This window comes from Neodiprion fabricii, chromosome 4 (assembly GCF_021155785.1).
Source record: "Neodiprion fabricii isolate iyNeoFabr1 chromosome 4, iyNeoFabr1.1, whole genome shotgun sequence".
NCBI classification, from domain to species: Eukaryota; Metazoa; Arthropoda; class Insecta; order Hymenoptera; family Diprionidae; genus Neodiprion; species Neodiprion fabricii.
This window is the reverse complement of record NC_060242.1, coordinates 26,905,666-26,927,585: the sequence shown is the minus strand read 5'-3', so window position 1 is coordinate 26,927,585 and position 21,920 is coordinate 26,905,666. Positions and strand designations below refer to the sequence as shown.

The window sequence follows — 21,920 nt, the reverse complement described above, 5'->3', positions numbered from 1 at the left end:
AATTCGAATGCTGAGAAACTGAGTAAATTTGGAACCTTTTTCCGTAAGGAATGTCATGTTTTAACTCCAACACTTTATTATAAATTCCCTATATACGTGAAACATCTATAGATAGGTAAGGACGATTGTCTGATTAATATGTTAAAAAAAAAAGTATAACTCGTAACCAGTTCCTTTGTTAAATCGGCTACTTGATCGATTATCAAAATTCCCCGCATCTTCGGACCATGGACTTGATGCTTCGTAATTCTAGACACCGCGATGCTCGTAGCAATAGCGATATAAATTTCGACGTATATTAATGTTCAACAAGACTGTAGTATTTCCCTTGATCTGCCATGAACCCCTTAACGTGAGTTTCGTTCATTTAATTATGCATCATCTGATTTTACATTCGCTATCATTTCTTTCACGCGTTTCGTGACGCAAAGTATTTATTTAGTATCGAAAATAACCTAACCTAATGTATTCTAACCTATCCTAATAGTAAACAACAAAGTTGAGTTTGAGACGCAGTAATTTTTAAATTTGAGTATGTCTAATGTCTATTGCCACTATTCCAATTCATTTTAGTATAATTGATTTTTCAGGAATGTAAAAAACATAACCAAGTTAGGTGAGCAAGAACTAGTACGCAACAGTAAATCTTCATGGCACGACAAGTACAAAGACAGTGCTTGGATATTCGTTGGAGGCCTACCGTATGATTTGACAGAGGGAGATGTTATTACAATATTTTCCCAGTAAGTTGAATATTTCTCCATTAGAATCATTAAATATTTAATAGCGGTATAAATCTTCAAGCAAGAATAAAGGCTCTTGCTTTTGTCAACAGGTATGGTGAAATCGTAAACATCAACCTCGTCAGGGACAAGGACACTGGCAAACCAAAAGGGTTTGGTTTTATTTGTTACGAGGATCAGAGGAGCACCATACTCGCTGTAGATAACTTCAATGGCACAAAGGTGTGCACTTCAGTGCTTTACTAGTTTATTCATTTTTGAAGCCTTCAAAAAGACTAATATGCCTCTATTTTCAGGTCCTGGGTCGAATTTTGAGAGTTGATCACGTGGAGAAGTACAAAGTGCCAAAAGAATCGAAAAATACTGATGAACATACAAAAAAACTGCAGAATCAAGGCTGTGCACCAATACGAAAATGATAAAATAGTTTTAAATGAGTAAACACACAGCTCTTTGAATTTAAATCGATGTTACGTAGGCAACTGATCAGTTTCAAGCAGGGAAAACAGCTAAGCGATAAGAAAGGGCTTGCCGATTATGTACAGCATTCGCAATTTCCATAAATTGCCAATTTCCTATTGACACATAAAAAGTACTTTGATCGTTGTCGATTATAAACTGTGATTAAAATACTTATAGCTTATTTACTCTCTCGAAAGGGTAGATAATCGTATTTTGCATGACACTGAACACTGAAGAAAATCTTGTATAATACATTTGGTTTATTAAATTCTACTACCTGTAGTTAAATGTAAATAACAGTTTTAACAAGAATTGTCTTATGGCTCATGTATTACGTTTCTTACAACTTGATTAGAGAAGTTTAGTTTTTTTTTAATGTGGCAGTTTAAGCGCATCTGATTATTACCAAAAATATTCTATTTGTTATAGTTGGTGTAACAAATTGTAATGTATTTAAAAATGGATGGACGTAGGGGTATTATTCCTGAGATATTTCAGACTACGTTCATTATCTTGATTATACCGTATTGTTTTGAATATGAGCCAAGGTTTTTTGTCGTTGACAGTACCCGCCAAAATCATCCTCATGTTGTACGCGGATCCGTCTTATGTGCGGGTAACTAAGAAAAGCACCCTGAAATAATGTATCAGAATTTTGGGTCATCTTATACTTGGAAGAATACGGTACTTGCTACACAACACTCAAATGTTTGTCCTAATTAAAACAGAATTTCAACCAATTTACAGTCGCAAATCACACATTCCTGTAAGTTGAGTACCAAACCATGCACAGGATTTCACTTGTAACGTCGCACAGTTCAAAAATAAATATTTAATTTTCTGGTAACGACTCAAAATTTAAACATAGACACTAAATAATAATCGATTTTTTTCTGTTATAAAATTTGAACGATCAAACATAAATGTGATAGGTACATGTAAAAAATATTCTAACAATACTCATTAGTCGTTACGATGTCCGTGTTAGGTAGTTAATTTATATTATATTTTCATTTTTTGTATAAGGATTATCAAGATGATCCAAATTCATTCATCCACTTTTCATATTTCTCAAGATCCTCTTGCGACACACTTTTGTTGCATTTCTCAACAGCTTCTTCAAAATCTAGCACAGACACAGGCAGGTCGAGCTCTTCTTTAGGTAACTGCCTAATTTGATCTGCCCTTAGACCAGCAATTTTTCTGCGCATGGACATCATAGATGCATCTCTGAGCCCAAATATTAAAAACCATTAATCGTGCTATACAATTACAGATTGTTGCAGGTGTTATAAATTTTGATCTCAAGCTCGATGACAGCTGACAAGCTGGAAAATTACTTTACCTGCAAACATTGGTTATATCTGCGCCTGAATAGCCTTCGAGTTTTTTGGCAATGTCAGTCAAATTTACTTCTGGGTCTATTTTGACCTCGCGAAGATTTATCTTCAGCAAGGCTTCTCTACCTTCGTCTGCAAGTAAGAGTCAAAATAATTAGTTCGTACATATTAATAAATGATTTTTTGTACTCAATTCCTTCTCTTAGATCTTACTGTTAGGCAGAGGTATGTAAATGCGTTTCTCTAATCGCCGTCGTAGTGCTTCATCTATATCCCAAGGAAAGTTTGTAGCGGCAAGTACCATCACAACTTTGCTCGGATCTTCACTGAAAATAACACCTAATGTAATTTAAATATGCTTGAATATATTTTTATGTAAATTTCTCATACTCAGAGGTCAGAATCATAGTCTCTATACCTATGTCGTAAGTTATACAAAATAAATACCTGTTCGAATTGACTCCGTCCATTTGTACAAGGAGTTCAGACTTTACACGACGAGATGCTTCATGTTCAGATTCCGAGCCCCTTCTTGAACACAGTGAGTCTATCTCGTCAATGAATATGGTACTAGGAGCGTAAAATCTGGCCTGTTTTAAAGCAGTTTTCAATTTAGAGTTGTTTTTATGAAATTACGTGAATTTTATGAATTTGGCTTGTGTCAGTTTTCTCAACTGCAGTAGCACTACACCCTTACCATTTCAAAAAGTAAGCGTACTAATTTCTCTGACTCTCCTCTGTATTTTGATGTTAACGTTGATGAAGAGACATTGAAAAATGTTGTTCCACATTCTGTGGCCACAGCCTTTGCAAGCATTGTTTTTCCTGTACCAGGCGGGCCAACCATTAGCACACCTTTCCAAGGCCTTCGTATTCCCTGTAAAAGTGTATGTGTATCTCTGATAAATTCATATTATTCATATTACTTTTTCCTCTACAATAATTTTAGGTACTGATATTTACTTTTTCTGTTTCAGAGTATGTGATAAATATTCATTGCAGAAATAAACGTACTTTGAAGAAGTCTGGCATCCACATTGGCAAGACAACAGCTTCTTCCAGCAATCGCTTTGCCTCATAAAGATCTGCTATGTCGTCCCAGTGAATGTTTGGATTCTTTTGTACAATATCTCGTTCTATATAAAAAGTTTTCAAGTTAACATGTTGAAGATCAAATGGTAAGGTAAAAAAGCAAATTATCGTACAACTTTTACTGCTCTCTACTCTGTACTTACCGAGCATGTCTACAAGATCTCTGTCATTTCCAGCTGGCTCAAATTTGCGGTCTTCCACTTCAACTTCTTTTTTCTCAGAGTCACTTTTATCCTAAAAAATTGGGGTCAAAGAATATTCAAACATTTATTATAAAATACAAATACTCAAATGCGTAAATGCAATGCAAAATAAATGTAATTGCTTTCTACTTTGTTAGATCAACATAAGTTTTTCACCTTAACAGAGTCATCTTTCTTGGTCGGTCTTTTATCGTCTTTTTTAGAATTAGTTTTGCTTTCTTGTTTTTTCCCAGGTGGAATCGAGGATTTACGAACATTTGAGCGAATTGATTGTTTTTGATTCTTTTGAGGCCGAGCATTTCTACAAAGATAAAAACAGTTAGCATTTTACGGCGTTTGTACAAATGTAGTGTGAAATATCTTAGAAATGCTACTTCTACGTCCATCCATTTTTAAATATATTACAACAATTTTCCTACACCAGCTGTAACAAATAGGATATTTTTGGTAATTATCAGATGCACTTAAACTGCCACATTGTATTACAAAATTCTCAAATACCATTAATAAACTTACTTTTGTTCTGCAGGAGTCAAAGGAGGCCAGACGTCAGGATCTCTTGGTGGTGCAGGTGGCCACATACTAGGTTCACGAAGTTCACCGAAAGTCCACGAAGTTGGATCCCGTGTAGGCTCTTCGAAAGTCGATAAACAAGATGATCCTACAATAAATTCACAAAATACGGGTAAGTAAGGTCAGTTATTTTTAAAGATTAAAAAAATTCCATAATAATTACAAGTTTTGAAACACAAAACTATGTGCATTTCTAAATGAATCTTGTAAATCAAAAAGATTTATTCCTTCAGAATTATTCATAGTGAAAGCACAAGTGTGATACTTAATATTGGAACAGGATTTTGCTAACTGCAGAATCTTGTTTTTTATTCTCAAGGATGTACTAAAATTTTTGTTCGATATTAAAATGGCGTTTTAAAATTTATGAACTTTCGTATAAGTCAAGTTAACATAATCCGGAATCTTGAATGAAAGAAACCATACCTCCGACTAATCTTTCTCCATGAGTATCAATTTTAAAAAGCTGTAAGGTGTTTGAAGTTGCTTTAACTTTTTCAAACTCTTGAGCGATTTGATGCTGCACAACTTGCCATTTCCCTTTGCGAGTCGTGTCACCTATCGTAGTGAGAAGCCTATGTATCTGCTGAATGACACCTTGGTAATATACACCGGATGTGTCATAATTTCCCATCAAAGCCATTTCCCTAGCTAGTTTTGTGTTCTCGCATATCTCACTTATAGAAACTGACATTATTGCAGCCTGTTCAAGATTCTGAAAATAGTAAAGTTGAGTTAAAAAACTAAAGAAACAAAAAAATAAGGTCGATCTTCAAAAAATATCGCTTGTTTCAAATTTAGTTTTCCTCTGTAGACGAAAGAATTTAAATAGTTCATTTTTACTCCATACTTAAAAATGATCATTACTAGTGATCAAATTGCATTGAATCTTGCAAACAAAAAAGAAAAAACTATTGATGTAACTAGAAAACCTAAAGCATGTATGCTACAGCCTTACTAAAGTTACAATAAATCCTTCTAGATTCCAGGAAAAAGTAGCAATTTATTTAGATCAATGAGGAAAATGACTTGATACTATCTCTTGGATGTGTTTCTGAATATTTTCAGAATATCTAAGCATCAAACATAATTTATCCGTGCACCGCCTACACAAATCTCATTCCTTATGTACAGGCATTTTTAAGTTTATGATAAGCAGTAGCCAAATTGATTGCGAACGAGGGAAAGGATCTTGTATAACTCGAATAAAGCTACACTGACAGTGTTTCATATATTGGCTAACCATGTCACTCATCAAGAATAAACTTTTGCATCTACTGAAAGGTTTTCTATTATTTATTTAAATTGAATCCATCTTATGGAAAGAAAGGTCAGTATGGAATAATCAGTGTGAGGTTAGACTGGAGAAATTATTTATTTACCTAAGTGGAAAAATTCTGTGATAACTTAGGATGGTTTTCCCCGATCGGATATTGATCAAGCGCTTTTTTTATCACGCTAAGACCGGGCTAAAGTCTTGGTGATAAACACAATCTTAGCTCCCACGGTTGCGTCGAGTGATGTGACGTCATTTTTTTCTTGATTCGACCATTTAAAGATACGAATATGGCCGCTGGCACTTCAGTCACCTTTCTCTTCACCAGAGCTCCATAGTCCACTTTGTAACTGTTACCCGCTGAGGATGGGACATTGATTTTCAGGTTATTACAGTCTCTCGATTTCCTCTCTTTTCAAGCGTTATTTACGTGTTAATTGATGTGTGCTTTAACTGCAATTTCGTGGGATTCTAGTCGATGGAGAACTGGTTGAAGTAATTTTCGGATGATCTTATATGAAAAATTAAAGTTCCAGCTAGTGGGGTTTGAGGTTACGTTTGCGTGTTGAAAGTTACCTTTTTCCACAAAGTAAGAGGGAAAGAGACCGAACTCCGATCCCAAAAGTGGGATCAATTTTCCAGCGATAAGTGAGCAGTTCGCTGCGAAGAATAACCGAGACGACGAGTCACGCATGTGCAGTACGACTTAGCTGTGTCTTGTCTCTCTCGCATAAAGTGCGAGTGAGACAGTTTTGTTGTTGTGACAGCAAGTTCATGAGGTTATGGTGCGTAATAATTTCTTGGCATAATGGTAGAATCACAAATATCGCGTTATTATTTGCAAAAAAGAAACGTGAATACGCTGCGATGTCAGAAATCATAGGTGAGTATTTTACGAACGTTGTTTATGGAATTCTAAGCCGTAAATAGTAGAGCATTTGAATCATTCTGGACGTTCTTACATATATGGAGTAAGTACGTAATGAATTTAATTACACGTATTTGAGGAAAAAGCTATGTGCAAGTATTTTACCAGCACCAAGTTGGGGTTTTACACGAAGAGATCACACATTTTTTGGTTTACAAAAGATTGAAAAGGATTGCTGTTTTACCAGATATGCACGTTGAAATATACATAGACAATAAAATTTGGCCGCTCTCAGAATGTGCTATCCTTGTTAATATGGATCAGTTTATTGTTCTTCTGAACAACGTAGATAAAATGCCTTTGCTAGATCATTAGGATATTGAACAACCATTTTTTACAATCATGCTTTAAATGTAAACAATTTATCAATCATGTTCAATACGAAAATTGTAAATGGTAAATAGGAGAATCAGGATATATACAAGTTTTACATAATAGAAATTATCAGCTACAGTGACGAGAATTAGGAGATAAGGTCAGGATGTAGGATATAAGGATTTACAAACTAGATATATACATAAAAACGATATTTCTTGCTTCTTGTTGGCAATTTCAATTTATTGTACAATCTGGTAATAAACATAAATAGAAGTATAATTTTGTTTTACCATCACTCTATGATCACGCTACGTACCGAGGGAGCTTTAAACAACGTGTGATTGTTATTTTTGTCTTTATATTTAGTTTTGCACTGCGGTACACGACACGCTGACATCTTACCGTAAAAACTAACCTCACTGTTATAACAAAACTGTCTCACTCGCACTTTATGCGAGCGAGACACGGACGCAGCTAAGTCGTACTGCGCATGCGTGACTCGTGGTCTCGGTTATTCTTCGCAGCGAACTGCTCACTTATCGCTGGAAAATTGATCCCACTTTTGGGATGCGGCCTCGGCAGAGTTCGGTCTCCTTCCCTCTTACTTCGTGCCTTTTTCGCTCAACGGAAGTGGGAGTATGTTGTTTAATATATCGATAGTGATTCAACATGGCGTCTAGGAGAAATTGATTATACTCAGTGATACACTGTTCCCTTGGTTGCAACGTTGCAAGTGATGTGTAACGGTTCTCCTTAAGCGTGAATTGGGTGGTCATTTTTAACATACATTATCGCGTTAAAAAAGTAAGCTTCAACTAGGGTACATTTAACGACGCATTCCAATCTAAGGGCGCAACGCGATGGCTGGTGAGTTTCCATTTAACGATTTTATAATAGACGTTCCTGCGATTACATAGTAACTTCGCTTTGTATCTGACAACGATTTCTCACTCCAAAGCTACGCCCACGTTTTTTTGTTTGTTGTTTTTCTTATATTACGATATAAAACTACGCGAACGTCTCATTTTCGTGCGATACGTAGATAATCCCTTATACTACACGACTCCCATTGACCCTTGAACCTGTCAATCTTTCTAGCGATGATGCTGATGCTCTTTTGCCCAATTCTTTATTTATTACAACCTCTAATGGCTATCCTCATTTTTTTTATCAATCAAAGTGAAGATTCGTAATCAGCAGGTTATGATTGATTAAATCGATCTAATTAGAAATTTTATTTAGCAAAATAGTTGTAAACTTCTTGAGAGGCTTGATAGTTGTTCATTACTTATGCAGTTTAAATTTTATGCTAACAAGTCGTTACTAAAGCTGATTTTTTGTCAACATCTTTTTCACCAGTGCTTGGATGATTTTATCGATAGTTACTGACATAAGAGAAGGTCTGTCATCTGCATAGTAATTTGTTTCATTTTAAGATTTAATTAGGTTGAATTTCGCAGCATCATTGTAACGGTGCATTTTTATAAAAATATGTTGTTTTATAACTATAAAATTTTCTGGAATTCAGTAAACTGTAATACAACATGAAGAAACTCAGATTTGGTAAATTCAAGTCCTTCGGTTATTCTTAAGCTGCAAAATGATGAGTCTTATCACAATTTTTCGTTGCTTTAAGATTACTAATTTCAATCTCAAGATTTGATGCTTCATAGTGTTGAGAATTTGTATTTTATAACGAAAAATGATGTATTATATACAACTTAGTTAATGAGTCAAGCAAAATTGATTTCGAACCACGTTTATTTTTTTCTTTCCTTCTACAATCGCGTATTTTCAGATTTGGCTTTCTTTTTATCTTGGTTCAAAATTGCAATCGTTATTAAAACAAGATAGCTGTCGAAAACAGAATTTTCAGATGAATTAGAAAAAATGTGTCTAAACTTTATCATAGTATTTAAAACATGTACGATCTTCCAAAGTTCTTTATGGGATAATATTTGCATTTAAACTAGGTGAAAATGTTGACTTGATTCAAAGAGAAGGAGAATAAATTTCAAATTATACTCTTTTTACAAATTTGAGATTTATATGTAGTCGACATTTTCCTGGTATATGTAAGATAATTCTGTTCTCATTACTCATTTTGATGACAGAAACTCCTATGACAACTTTAACCTTTCGGTTTCTTGGCATTTTTTCAAAAATATTGCGAATCTTCTAGCACAAAAGCAGCCAGTGCTATAATTATGGTGAAATCAGCTCAAGTCCCAGTGTAGCGGTGTTTTGCATAAAAAGATTCTCCATATTTATGCAGCATGTACGAATAGCTGAAAAAGAAAGTTTTATTTATATTTTATTTTCCAATGATTATGAATGAAGCGTCATGAGTGTAACTCAAATTCGAATGTATGTCATATCATGTAAAACTTGTTTCAAGATGTTTATTTAGGAAATCTGATACCATTTTTGCAAACTATTCAGAAGATCACAATATTAAAATTTTTAGTAAAATGATCTAAAAAAAGTATTTGGTTTGAAAAGTCAGAACTATTATGAAATTTTTATGATGAGTGATGTAAAACTGACAAATCAATATTTCCAACAGATACAGAAAAAGTAGCGCTTTTTGAAGGAGAGGAGTTTGAAGTAGTAGACGAGTGCATTGATGATGATGAAACAGCGTCATTTAAGGAATCATCAAAAGTTACAGCGGCTAAGTCTATCGAAGCACCCAAGAGCACTGACAATGCACCAATGCAAAGTACAGAAGAGTCGAAGACTAAGACTGCCGAAGAATTGAAATCTGCTGATAGCTTGGAAACGAAAGAACCTTCTAAAACCTCAGATCCACTCCAACAAAAGAAATTATTGACTGAAAAGCGACTTTTACTGACACAACAAAACGCCCGTCTTCGAAAGCCGATCGACTTTACAGCTGATATTTCTATGGATCAATTAGACGTGTCGGGAGAGTATATGACTGATGAAGAAATAATGAATCATCTTGATGAGATAGAAAACATCGTGCTAGATGGAACGGAGTTTGAGCTTCAGGATGACGTTGATTCAACCAATGCAGCTTCAAATATATCCGAAGTAAATGTGCAGAAGAACAAAGCAACGGAAGATCCATCCAAACAGCCAGAAAACAAGCAATCAGAAGAGATGAAGACTACGAGCAAAAAAGAAGACAAAACAGAGGAGCCAAGTGAAGTCACAGCTGAAAAAATGGAAGAGAAACCTCAGACTGTGGAATCCGAATCCAAAGATTCTGGTGTAGATTGGTACGAGAAAAAGGTATGCCTTTGCTTTTGTGATCATTGATTTCAAGTGAATTCATTGTTACCGAATGTCTTCAATATGTAAATGTTTTCAGTTGGAAACAAAAGTTGCAACGGTAAAAGATCGATTGTCAAAATTAGCCCGTGTCCTTGAATTTTCTTATCCGCGGTATAAAGGGTACCTAGACCGAAATGAAGCTATCACTGGAACCCCCGTTTGTCGATTGGACCAACCTCGACGATGCCTGCTAGAAAAACCTCACATCAATCGGTGGAAATTCGTGTGTAAGTAGGCATTTAAAATTCTGCTTGAACATTGAAATTACTCTAAACAAGGAAGGTAATTCTATTTTCATACAGTTTATTTGTTCAACTTATGCACTTCAATCTGCATTCGAAATGAAAATATTGTTTTCTGTTTATCTTAATCCAATTATCGCAAAGATTTGTCATAGCATGGCTTAATGATTACTGAAAGTCCGAAATCCTCTGTGATTACATGAATTGCAATATTTACCAAACAGATAAACTTAACTCTATTCTGAAATTCTGTACATAATCGCTAGTTCAGAAAATCAACGGTGATAACGTTACATCTAATACGTAATACAACGGTTTGCTTTTTTGTTTTGCTTTATCAGATTGTATTGATATTTGGAATTTTTATTCGGTACCTAATTTATGTATAATTCACACGCAGCTATGGTGGAGTTTCTATCAATTTTTTCCTTGTTTTAATAAGAACATCGAGACTGAACTGTATTGTAATTCAAAATTACACGTGTGTTCAAAGCTGTTGAAATTGCGCTTTATCGGTGCCTCCTGTAATAGTTTGAAAAGGTTTTTGTATGTAAATTAAAATGTAGTTCTCTGACTTTAGTTGTTCATTTGTTTGATTATTATTAAAATGCATTGCAACAACCATCAACTTGAAATAAACAATTTCAAATTTTAATTCCAATTTTACAGCTAGATTCTGTTCTATTCGATATAATGATCTAATCAGTATCAATATCATGCGTTTTAAATAAAGTGCTGCTATTGCTGTTACCCGTATGTTTAAATAGTATGCTAGACAGTCGTCAGATTTCTTTTGGGACAACTATTTTGGGTTGTCCGATGCTGGTGCACTGTTTTGCAACGTTTGAACAACATACAAATATCAATTATCAATAACAATTTAAGTATTTTTCAGAAATTGCAAGTACCCTGCAATGTCTTTACATCGTAAAAACCATGTTACACATGTTTGACTGTGTAAAATCTGCTTTCTCAAATATGCGGAATTAACTAGCACACATGACGATATCAACATGGCCTATGAGTCATAACTCACCATGATATTACGAAACGTGATTAAATTATGTGGAATACATAATCGCATGAAGTACCATATATATTTGTACATGAACATATGTTGTGAGCAAGTATATGATTATTGTCAACAAGAATTTGACTCGCAACTTGAGTTAACAAGTGAGATGTCTAAGAAGCTGCCAATCAGATGCATGGAAAAATAGATTCCAATTGAGAAAAAAAAAAAAAAAAAACAAACTGATGTGCTATGATTTCATAGACCAAAGTAATCACACATCTATTGTTACTGAATAATTTCAACAAATCTGGACTTGTTTTATGATTGATCTGGATGATTCAAGGAAAACACAATTATCCAAAAAAATTTGTGACAGCTTACTGGCAGTCCCATCTCTCTGCCATTGTGAGTAAGAAAATCATTTGCGTCAGTTCAAGATAGATGTAATGGTTCTATCGTGGTGAATATAAAACTGATCAAGGAAGAATTGGATCAGTAGAGAATGACATGACAAATGATATAAGTTATCCAGGAAGTTTTAAACATTTTTTTTTCCTGCCTACGATACATTTATACTGTTACTAAAAGTGGCTAATTGGAAGTTGTGAAGATTTCAGTATCAGTGAACTCTTATTCTTCTTTACCACTACTATTTTTATCATAAACCGTGTTCCGTTTTGTCATACAAACAATTTGTTTTATTTCCTGGATTTGTTATTTAAATCATTCGGCAAGCAATTAATATTGTTTTTGCAAATCCTATTAACAACAATTAGATGGTCGTTGATTATAAATATTTTGAGCTAAGCATGATTTGCAAGCCTTACGTGAAACCTGAAGTTTGTCGAAGTATTCACAGTTGGAACAGGTTTTGGACATGCCGTTGCAACTGTAAATGAGAAGAGTACGGGGTGCCCTACTGCGGAAACGTACCTGTTCTCCCAGAATGGGCAATGCAGAAAATGATTGATATCATCGGTAGTTGAAACCAGATTTCAGATGATAAATTAAACTGAAAAACTCTGTGACTACCATGTATTATACTATTTGATCCAGACAAATCCATTGCCGCAGCACATTCCCAAGTGAATGATGTGAGATATTTCTCATGGATATGAAACTCACTGCTTTTATGCGCATGACTCGAAAAGCTGCACTATGCCTTGAATTCACTATTTGTGAATTTAATGTTGGTATTCAAACCTTAACTGAAAGCAAATGGTATTTTGTACCTATCAAACTCATCTTTAGCATTTCAAGACACTTATTGCTAATTGCATATAATATAATTACATACATATCAACGGCAATAACTTTTGTTATTCAAAGATCAACATTGGTACTTCATAATAATAACTGTAACCAGTCATGGAATGCTGTGACATATCGATCGTTACAATCGGCTGATTTATTTACAGTATGGTATTGTGGTTGTTCACAATAGTTAAATCTGTATCTAACCATTTTACGTTTTCTACTGTACGCTGCTTATTTGGTTATTTAGCTTAATTCTTCAGTACTTTTATTGCTTGAAAAAAAAATATACAAGTGAAGTTTAGTTATTACGCCTAGCAGATAAACTTCTTGCCACTATTCACAGTTGATCAAACCTAACAAAAACTGCAAATTAGTGAAGTTTAGGGAAAATAAGATTAACTTATATTTTGATAATATCACATTTGCTGAGCGTACAATCACTCAGGGAGCGACGTTTTATTCATTGTATTCAATGGTTAAATGGCATCAGCTTGCCACAGTGGCAGATATACGTATTTTCATTCGACGAATAATTAATGTTCTTTGATATATATTTAACGCTACTCTTAATATGTTTTAGGTGGAAACAACCAGTTAAAAGTTTTCTTTGAAGAAATAATTATATTTGCGTAAAAAGGATGTTTGAAAAATAATCTAGAAAATTCAGAGATCATGATTGAAATATGCTTTTAATTGAAGAAAATTGAAATTCTTTGCCATGTGATGGTAATATTACGTTTAATAAGATAAGAAATCTTATGTGACATGTTTAGGCAACAGAAAGCCTGTACAAGAGTCAACAGAGAAGCAAAACACTAACAAGGAGGAGACTCATTCGGGGAACAGTGGCTCTACAATGTGGCGGCTGACTCCAACCGGTGTATGGGATTCTGATACCGATAATTCTTCTCAATATCCGCCTTTTGTAATGAAAGCAGTCAAGGTACAATAATTTTTGCTACGTAAACGCAATATCGCCAGACGAATAACTTCCAAACGCTTGTATACTTCCATGTTTTCTCATCATGTGTTTACCAAGGGATGGGTGGAAATAAATCGGCAATAAACGTATCTTGGAAAAAAAACGTATAATTGACCAAAGACGAGTTCAAAAACGACTACAACTTTGAATAGTTTCACATGAAACAAGCGCAATGAATAATTATTTGAGGATGAAATCAAAGCTGCAACCTCAACTGAAACGCTAGTGAAACTGATACACACTATCCTCGAAATAGCAAGGAAATTACTGCTGATGAGATGCAAGCTAAACCGAAATGGGATCCTTCTTAGATACGGCATATGAAATACCTGACAATAACTTTGTGATTTCAAGTGCAATGTTCCTGTTATGCAACACAATTTACAAAACATGTTAGGAGGCCTATCACTCACTTGCGTTGCTCCGTGTCCTGATATTGTGATGATGTGCAGGTCTTATCGAAGTTGAAATATCACCAAATGCCACATTCTGGTATTCTAAGCATATTATTTTCTTATCCAAGCTGGACTGAACTGCAGGTTCAAGTTCCTTACTTCAAAATTCTGTATTTCATTATTATGGAATTGAAGTTGAGGATTACAGTCTAGAAAAAGTTCAAGATCGTACAGAACTGGAAAATAATCAAGCCAACGCTATTGCGTTGAGTAGCATATTGAAGAACACATCTGTAGTGCCTGGTTTCATGGATGGATTATCAAATCCAATTATGTTAGCAATATCCTGAGGTGTGGAGATATTTTACGTGATGCTGTATTCAAGGAAGAAAGAAGAATTCTACTATAATCAAAAAACATAACGCGTCGAATATGGTTTTTCATCATTTTAAACATCATGGCTTTAAATTTTTCGCCATGACTTCAAACTCAAGACGAACACTAGTACGGATTGAGGATTACATATACTTATGCTACATCAAGGGAGCCAGTTCATATTCAAGACTTCTGTAACAACATCTTTACATATGCTGCATCCCGTTTTCTGATTGGGTTGCATTAAGAAGACATTTGCCAACCCTCAGACTGCAATGAGCTAACCTGTACTGTTACTTTTGTACAGAATCCAGTTAGCCATCTGCAGATGAGAAGAGGAAAAATTGATATCATTTGCGTAATATTGCCAAGTACTCATTAACACTTGTGAGGCGAAGAACTGTTTAGTCTACACAGAAAACGATCACACTCGCTATTTTGCAGCATTAGTATTTCAACACTACTGGACCATTTATTGGCTAAAAAAACATTGGAGTAGAAGATATTGAGAAAACTGTGTGCTGTATCATCGCAACTACATTTCAAGAACGTGATTGGTATATACCAACAAAAGTCTTTCAGCTGATCATTACTTAACATGTTGTGAAATGGATGTAAATGAACAAAGAGAAAATGTTTCCAAGCCCATTTTGCGCGAATGCCGCTTAGTTTTTGTATCTCAGCAAAACTTTGCAGTAGAAAATTACGATTACCTTACCTGCAAAGAATGGTTTGGAGAATACCCAATGTTATCGTCTGTTTCTTGATAATAAGTATACATAAATGGCATATCCAACACAGAGTGAAAACGTAAGATCCATGATGATATCGTAACAGTTATTGCAAGAATATTCGAATACCCATCCGTCCCTTGAACTTGCAATCGTCAACCAATGTGACGCAACTTTCGACAAATCTCAGCATCAGAATTTGGATCTTCTAGAGTAAATTGCATTCAAAACGCATGAATGATTAATTCGGTTTGGGGATTAAGAAGTTGAAACCGAACATAAGTCGCAATGCCGTACATGAGGAATATCTAGCTTATATGAATTCTGAATAATTCTGGATTAGAAGTTGGATGTTAATTTCTATATAATCACAATTTATTTTACGGAAAGTACGGATTGATTTGAATTAAAGCTCGTATGGAATGGAAGACAATCTAATACATGGAGTATTGTTTGTATAATATTCATATGATTCATCATACAACCCTATTGACTGAAAGAGCCTGAACGATCATCGTTTACATGGAAAGCTGGACTTACATTTATGCATTGTGATATAAAGGATCACGAGTTATTACATATTTCCTAAATAACGATTCTCTTAATATCAAATTTGAGATTACCATGTTGGTATAGCTGATTCCGTTTTGGCAGGTTAAATAATTGTCGGAAAATAATTCACGAAAAAGTAACTGTTTCTAGTTCGGACAATCGATTATTGATCTGTAGTCAAACATATTTTTAACTCTAGATCGCACAGTAGAACACTCGAAAGGTTCTCGATAAATGAATCTTGTGTGATTTTTGTTTGTGCTTCATATTATATGGACTGATATCGCTGTTCCTAGCAGACAATTGAAAGCAAATCTAGTTGTCATTTTGTTGATTGCAAAATAGCACTTGATGAGTAACAGGTGCCAAAAATGATTTTATAGCCAAATTTAAATTATCGGTATTTCCAACAGTGGCTATGTTAATTGTACACAAGCATTTGAATTCTTCTGTCAAATATCTTAGACAGAAGATTTTCTTCAATGGCTTCGTAGTATGAAATTGTTAAACGTTATATCAGAAAAATAATTGTTGGCAAGAAATAATTTGTCTATCAAAGATTCAAAAAATACCTACACGTTTACGAAAATCCGTTTTGCAAAGTTGAGAAAACTTTCTAAATATGTTATTTACCATGTTTACTATATCAAATTGAAGTATGACATTGTCTGAAGTAGGCTTTGAAATTTCATGTATAAACTGTCTGCAAAACACGATATTTTATCATGGTTAAAAAAGTTGATCTTCAGTCATGTCCAGTTGAAAAATATAATTGAATTTGCATGTTCTCAGCAACTATTACTTCTTCATCAATTTGTTTTCTGTTACAAAAACTACTTTTGACAAGGAAGTTTCTACGAAATATCTGGTAAACAACAAGTGTAACACTGTGACAAACCCTCGATTGTTTCTTATTTCCTTTTTAAGATATTTCTATCATAATTACACAAGCTCCTGAAGACATAGCCTACCTTCCACAACTTTTGAGATATGTTTTATCTCTTTAGCATCATATTCTAGAATTCGTTAACACTCACATACCTTATTTTTTTTTGTTACAATGAAGTCCCTGGGTTTCAATGAAATAACTCGAATTATAACATCAATAACAGAACGCAATCAAAAGTCACGAATTAATTTAATTTGGTGTAGAACAAGCAATTCAATGTAAATATTTCATCAGCCATTCAAGTTTGATGACTGCACATAGTAAACCTTATGGCATCAGAACAATTTTAATACTCCAGTCCTGTTTACCAAACAAATTTTTCATTTCTATTTAGGTGTTCGAAGACTTTCTTCAGACAACACAATCCGTTGATGAACAAGCTTCACAAACATCCAGTGAAATTGCCGTTGTTACTAATGAAGAGTCAAAGTCTGAAGACACCTCTACACGTAGTGATACCGATGAGAAAGAAACTGTCAAGCAAGAGTGGCTATGGCTTTTAGTTAGGTGTAATCGTGTTGATGAACTAATGCTCTTTGCAACTGGAAGAAACATTGGTCGTTCAACTATGGATGAGTTAAAACAGGTGTATGAAGTTGGCCCAGGCAAAGACTGCAAGGTCAAATCACTCTACTGCAAATCTGTTACAAAGTGAGTGATGCACTCGCCTACAAAACTATTTTTTTCCAACTTATTTTGTGAATATGTGACAGTGATTATGAGATTATTATTTTCGCCGGATATTTGACAATTTTGAAAGAGTATTAGCCTTTCTCTAAATCCAAGATCAATCTATTTACTGAACTTTAACGGTATTTTTCAGAACTGGAGGTACAACGAATACCACTACAACATTTTTACTTGGGTCTGAAGCTTTAGATGAGGTTGTTGGTGGCATTAAAATACAATTGGCGCCTAAGACAAATTTCTGGTCGAATGCAGCAGGTGCAGAAAGTTTGGGAAATGCTGTTGCCGACTTGCTAGCACCTACATCTAGAACAACAGTTGTTGAAATAGGGTGTGGAACAGGCCTCATTGGGCTTATGCTTGCATCTGTGAGTGGGTCATGATTTATCATAAAAAATGCTATATGCTGATTGCTTTTTTACTTGTACGATGTTTATGATATAAATATTGCTTTATAGAAATGTCATCAAGTTATTGGACTTGATTCACCGTCTGAAGTAGAAGAAGCTGAAATGTCTAGCGAATTAAATGGCGTCAAAAATGCTTCATTTGTAATGGGTGAACCTGCCGAAGTGATGGCTACAATTGCTAAAGTATTGTCAAACTGTAAGGCTGCTGCGATTGTAAACACCAACACTAATATAGGCAGAGGTAATTTGAATTTTTTGCTATATTTCGATCTACGAATATCATATAATTTCTTCCAAGATTGTTGATTTTCAATTTGTATTTGTTTTTGAACTTTTCAGCCATTGAAGTAATGACGGATCTGCGGAAGATTCTGTCATTGAAGCGGCTCGTAATGGTAACAACTTTAACAAAGCAGTCTGTTCGCTCGATATTGGAGTTAACACGACCGGGTAATGGAAATCTTGGAAATCCTTTTATACCCATTCGCGCATGTGTTGTGGACACTTTACCAGTTGGGCCGCATTTCGAGGTTGTTATATTGATGGAACGTCGGTTGATAAACAAATTTCCACGGATTTGGGTAAATCCAGCTACTTCAGCATCGTTATCGCAAGAAAAATCAATCGCGGATAAAGGAGCAAAAACCTTGACTACCCAAGGTGCAAATAGTCCTGCTAAAAAAGCAAAAGTTCCCTTGAATAAGGTAGCAAAAATAGTCGAACCTCCTGTGAAGAAATATGTTGACAAGGTAGAACTTTTACCGAAGAAAGCTAAGTTTACTCCAGGTTTTACCAAAAAATCTCAATTCATGCCTCCGAAACAATTGAAGGAGACTCCATTACCACCACTCAAAAATAAATTCAAGCCAAAGAGAGTTCATTCTCCAGAGAGGCCGCATGTGCCTCCTAAAAAGTTTGCCCCTAGGTTCGAAAAAGGAAATTTCAAACCCTGGGCTGTCGGTAGAGTTTCTCCGGATTATAGAGTGCACGAAGATAGGCGAATTATGAATAAGTATGAAGATCCCGCACGAAGAAATTTCCCGTTCAGAAATCGAAGCCCAATGATTAAGAAGGAACAAAAATCACGGGGATGGAGCGTAGAAAGCGTCGTGCCTCGCGGAAGTCCAGGTCGTGAGAAAAGATTTAGGGATCATAAGGATCAGTCTGACTTGCGGGAAAGATTATCTAGTAACCGTATAGAGCCTGAGATAATGGAAAAGGTTAAAAAACAGCAACAAATGCTCGACATGGCTAAGCAGAAGTTGAGCGGACCGGCTTCTACTGTAGATGTTGCTACAGCTAAGCAACTTCAGAATATGTTGAATATGGTGCTTGAACAGACAAATAAATTGCAGAGCCAACTACCGCGTTCTGTATGGGACCGTATTGCACCTCCTGAAAATGTCCCTAGCTCATCGAACGTGCAGGTCCAGAATGATCCGCTACTGAAAGGTCGTTATGTTCAGGAAATGGGGACTCAAGATATACTAATCACAACAGCTAACAGAGAGTTTACGAAACCCGACGACTCAATGTCTAGAGGAAATTATGACAGATTCAACAATGTTGTACCCTCGAGGAATGCTATAATGGCATCTGGTTCGCAACAGGACTCTGGTGGAAATCGTTTCCAGAATACGGCACCTGACAGGTATCACGGTCGCGATGGGAATTTTAAACAACAGGAACAAGGAGGCCATTGGAAACAGATGGAGAAAAATCGGTGGGAACCTTTCCAGCCAATGAAAAAAAATTCACCACCTATTCGGAAGCATATTTCACCCCCCAGGCATCAAATATCTGTAATGGGAAGACCCATATCACCTCGACGAATTGCGTCACCGATCAGACGACCTCTGTCGCCACCTAGACGCCAGATAACACCGCAAAGAAGACACATGTCACCGATACGACGTCAGTTGTCACCGCCGAGGCGTCAGATGTCTTCACCACGTCGACAAATATCCCCGCCAAGACGTCAGATATCGCCCAGACTTCAAATCTCTGAATCAAGACGTCAGATTTCACCATCCAGAAGGGCTATATCTCCTCCTAGACGCGTGTTGTCTCCTACCAGACGCCACATTTCACCTACAAGACGTCAGGTGTCACCGCAAAGAAGAATGGACGACGACTGGGATATACCGAGCAGAGGTGCAGTTGAACAGAACACTTGGCAGAGACCCGCTGAAAGATTGCCTGAAAAAAGATGGCACGACGAGAGGCAGCAGCCTGTCACTTCTAATTGGGAACATCCTTCAGGTAATGATAGATATCGGAAATCTTTGAATCAGGACAAATGGGAATTGAAAGATGGTGGTCACGATGCGTCATGGAACAGCAGTGGTGGTAATGGTGATACATGGGCCAACAAACAGTCTGCAGCTGTCCCTAATAAAGATTTTAAAGAACATTGGCAACCAGCCACTGAAAACAGATGGCAAAACTCATCGGGAGGAGTGAACGGAGACAATTGGAATATTAAGGGGAAAGAAAGCTTCCCGAGACCATTGCCAAGAGAAGAGTGTAAGCCTGTCTGGGGTGACGGAGGGAAACCTAGATGGGGAGATCAGATAGGATCTACAAAGGATTCATGGGGGGGTCAAGCTGATAAAGAGGATTGGAACGATCTTCCAGATGATGCTAAGGATCCTTGGGGAGATGATGGTAACAATATCAGCAAAGATCGTTGGCCCAAGTACGAAAATAATCCAGGCCCATCCTCTGGATGGTCTAGGGAAAATCAGATAGGGGATACGTGGGGCAAGCCTAGTGATGCTTGGCAAAATAAATCTGGACCTGGTAACAAGTCCCAGTGGAATTCATCCCAGGGTGGTCCAGCTATGAATGACTCACGCTGGATACCAAACGACAGCACTAAAAAAGCTTCAGGAACCTGGCAAGGAAATTCGGGACTAAATAACAGTTGGCAACCACAAAATTATCCGGGATTTCAACAATCCAGATCTTACAATCCTGGTTCCTTCAAAGATCGACGTTAATCAGTTTTATTATAAATAATATTTCATTTAAAATTGTCAATATCAAGACATTGAAATATTACACTTCAATTTTCAGTTATAACTTGTCGATCTGGGTAAGCTGATGTATACGAAGCTTTGGAAATTCCACAGTTTTTATGGATTATATCTATAATCAATTGCTTCGTGTCATAGGTACTACATCGTAAAGTATATTAGTACCTACGATTCTTGCGGTTATGGCTAATTTGATTGATTTACGAAAATCATGGGATTATCCAGTTGGAACACTGAACTGTTATAATGCACTATTTTGTCGCGAAACCATGTTTAACACTATTGTTTTTCTTTCAAATAAGTTAGCATTAAACAGCACATAACAAAGTAGATTAAAATTTAGAAAAATGTTATTTTATACGTAATGATAAGAATCATATTCAATGGCTACTCTCAACCAGCAATTTTTGTACATTGACACGTGATTGTTTGTTTGTCACAGTACCGTAGTATAAAATATGAACGTACATGAATACCAATGAGAGAATATAGTCATTCATCATTGCAAGCTGTTCAGCTGTTCACCTGGTTATATAAAAATTGCATAGAACCACGGAGCGTTGTTTAAATGTGTCCGGGAAATTACAATAACGCGTGTTAAAGTAATATATGCATACATTATCAGTAAAGAAATGAAAAAAAAATATAGAAAAAGACAATACTGACCACACTGTGAAGTGGTAAGTAGGTATTTGTCTGGGAAACCAATGATTTTAGATTTCTGAATAGCTGGATATTCTAATACTAATTACTCGATTACATTACGGATCAATATCCGCAAGGCATGAATGTCTATAGTTTAATGTCATTTGAACATATATTCCTATACATACATAATACATTCGTTTCCTTTTTTTCTATGTAATTATTGTACGGTTATCGACTTGTCAATTTAAACATTTAAGTTTAGCTTATTGCTCGAATAAATAATAAACAAATAACTCTACAAAGGATAAGTTATATGCATAATGTACAACTCTATTAACAATATAGCAGATCGCAGTAATTTTAATCAAGTGATGTACACAAATAATTGAGAAAAAATATAATAC

At 35.5% G+C, this 21,920-nt stretch overlaps 3 protein-coding genes across 4 annotated transcripts; 2 read left to right on the top strand and 1 right to left on the bottom strand.

Annotated features, from left to right (window-relative positions):
- Nucleotides 1–112: 112 nt before the first annotated feature.
- On the top strand, nucleotides 113–2,016 carry LOC124180556 (RNA-binding motif protein, X-linked 2). The gene is made up of 4 exons (XM_046566206.1): nucleotides 113–352; nucleotides 591–743; nucleotides 836–965; nucleotides 1,040–2,016. Exons 1-4 carry the CDS (start codon nucleotides 339–341, stop codon nucleotides 1,160–1,162), a joined length of 420 nt encoding a protein of 139 aa, XP_046422162.1. The 5' UTR covers nucleotides 113–338; the 3' UTR covers nucleotides 1,163–2,016.
- Nucleotides 1,446–6,565, bottom strand: LOC124180553 (katanin p60 ATPase-containing subunit A-like 1). 2 transcript variants are annotated; one of them, XM_046566200.1, is made up of 13 exons: nucleotides 6,266–6,565; nucleotides 6,120–6,175; nucleotides 5,796–6,049; nucleotides 4,840–5,128; nucleotides 4,357–4,501; nucleotides 3,997–4,141; nucleotides 3,781–3,871; nucleotides 3,560–3,681; nucleotides 3,243–3,422; nucleotides 2,993–3,135; nucleotides 2,759–2,871; nucleotides 2,551–2,677; nucleotides 1,446–2,435 (listed from the first exon to the last, which is right to left on the bottom strand). In XM_046566200.1, the coding sequence occupies exons 4-13, from the start codon at nucleotides 5,105–5,107 to the stop codon at nucleotides 2,237–2,239; spliced, it is 1,533 nt and encodes a 510-aa protein (XP_046422156.1). In that variant the 5' UTR covers nucleotides 5,108–5,128; nucleotides 5,796–6,049; nucleotides 6,120–6,175; nucleotides 6,266–6,565; the 3' UTR covers nucleotides 1,446–2,236. The 2 variants fall into 2 exon arrangements, with proteins under 2 accessions (XP_046422156.1, XP_046422155.1); XM_046566199.1 differs by lacking the exon at nucleotides 6,120–6,175.
- Nucleotides 3,048–21,534, top strand: LOC124180705. Its single transcript, XM_046566452.1, has 10 exons — nucleotides 3,048–3,086; nucleotides 4,074–4,158; nucleotides 4,370–4,525; nucleotides 9,502–10,193; nucleotides 10,273–10,462; nucleotides 13,523–13,692; nucleotides 17,068–17,384; nucleotides 17,557–17,788; nucleotides 17,879–18,071; nucleotides 18,170–21,534. The coding sequence occupies exons 1-10, from the start codon at nucleotides 3,048–3,050 to the stop codon at nucleotides 20,830–20,832; spliced, it is 4,737 nt and encodes a 1,578-aa protein (XP_046422408.1). The 3' UTR covers nucleotides 20,833–21,534.
- The last annotated feature ends 386 nt before the right edge of the window (nucleotides 21,535–21,920 follow it).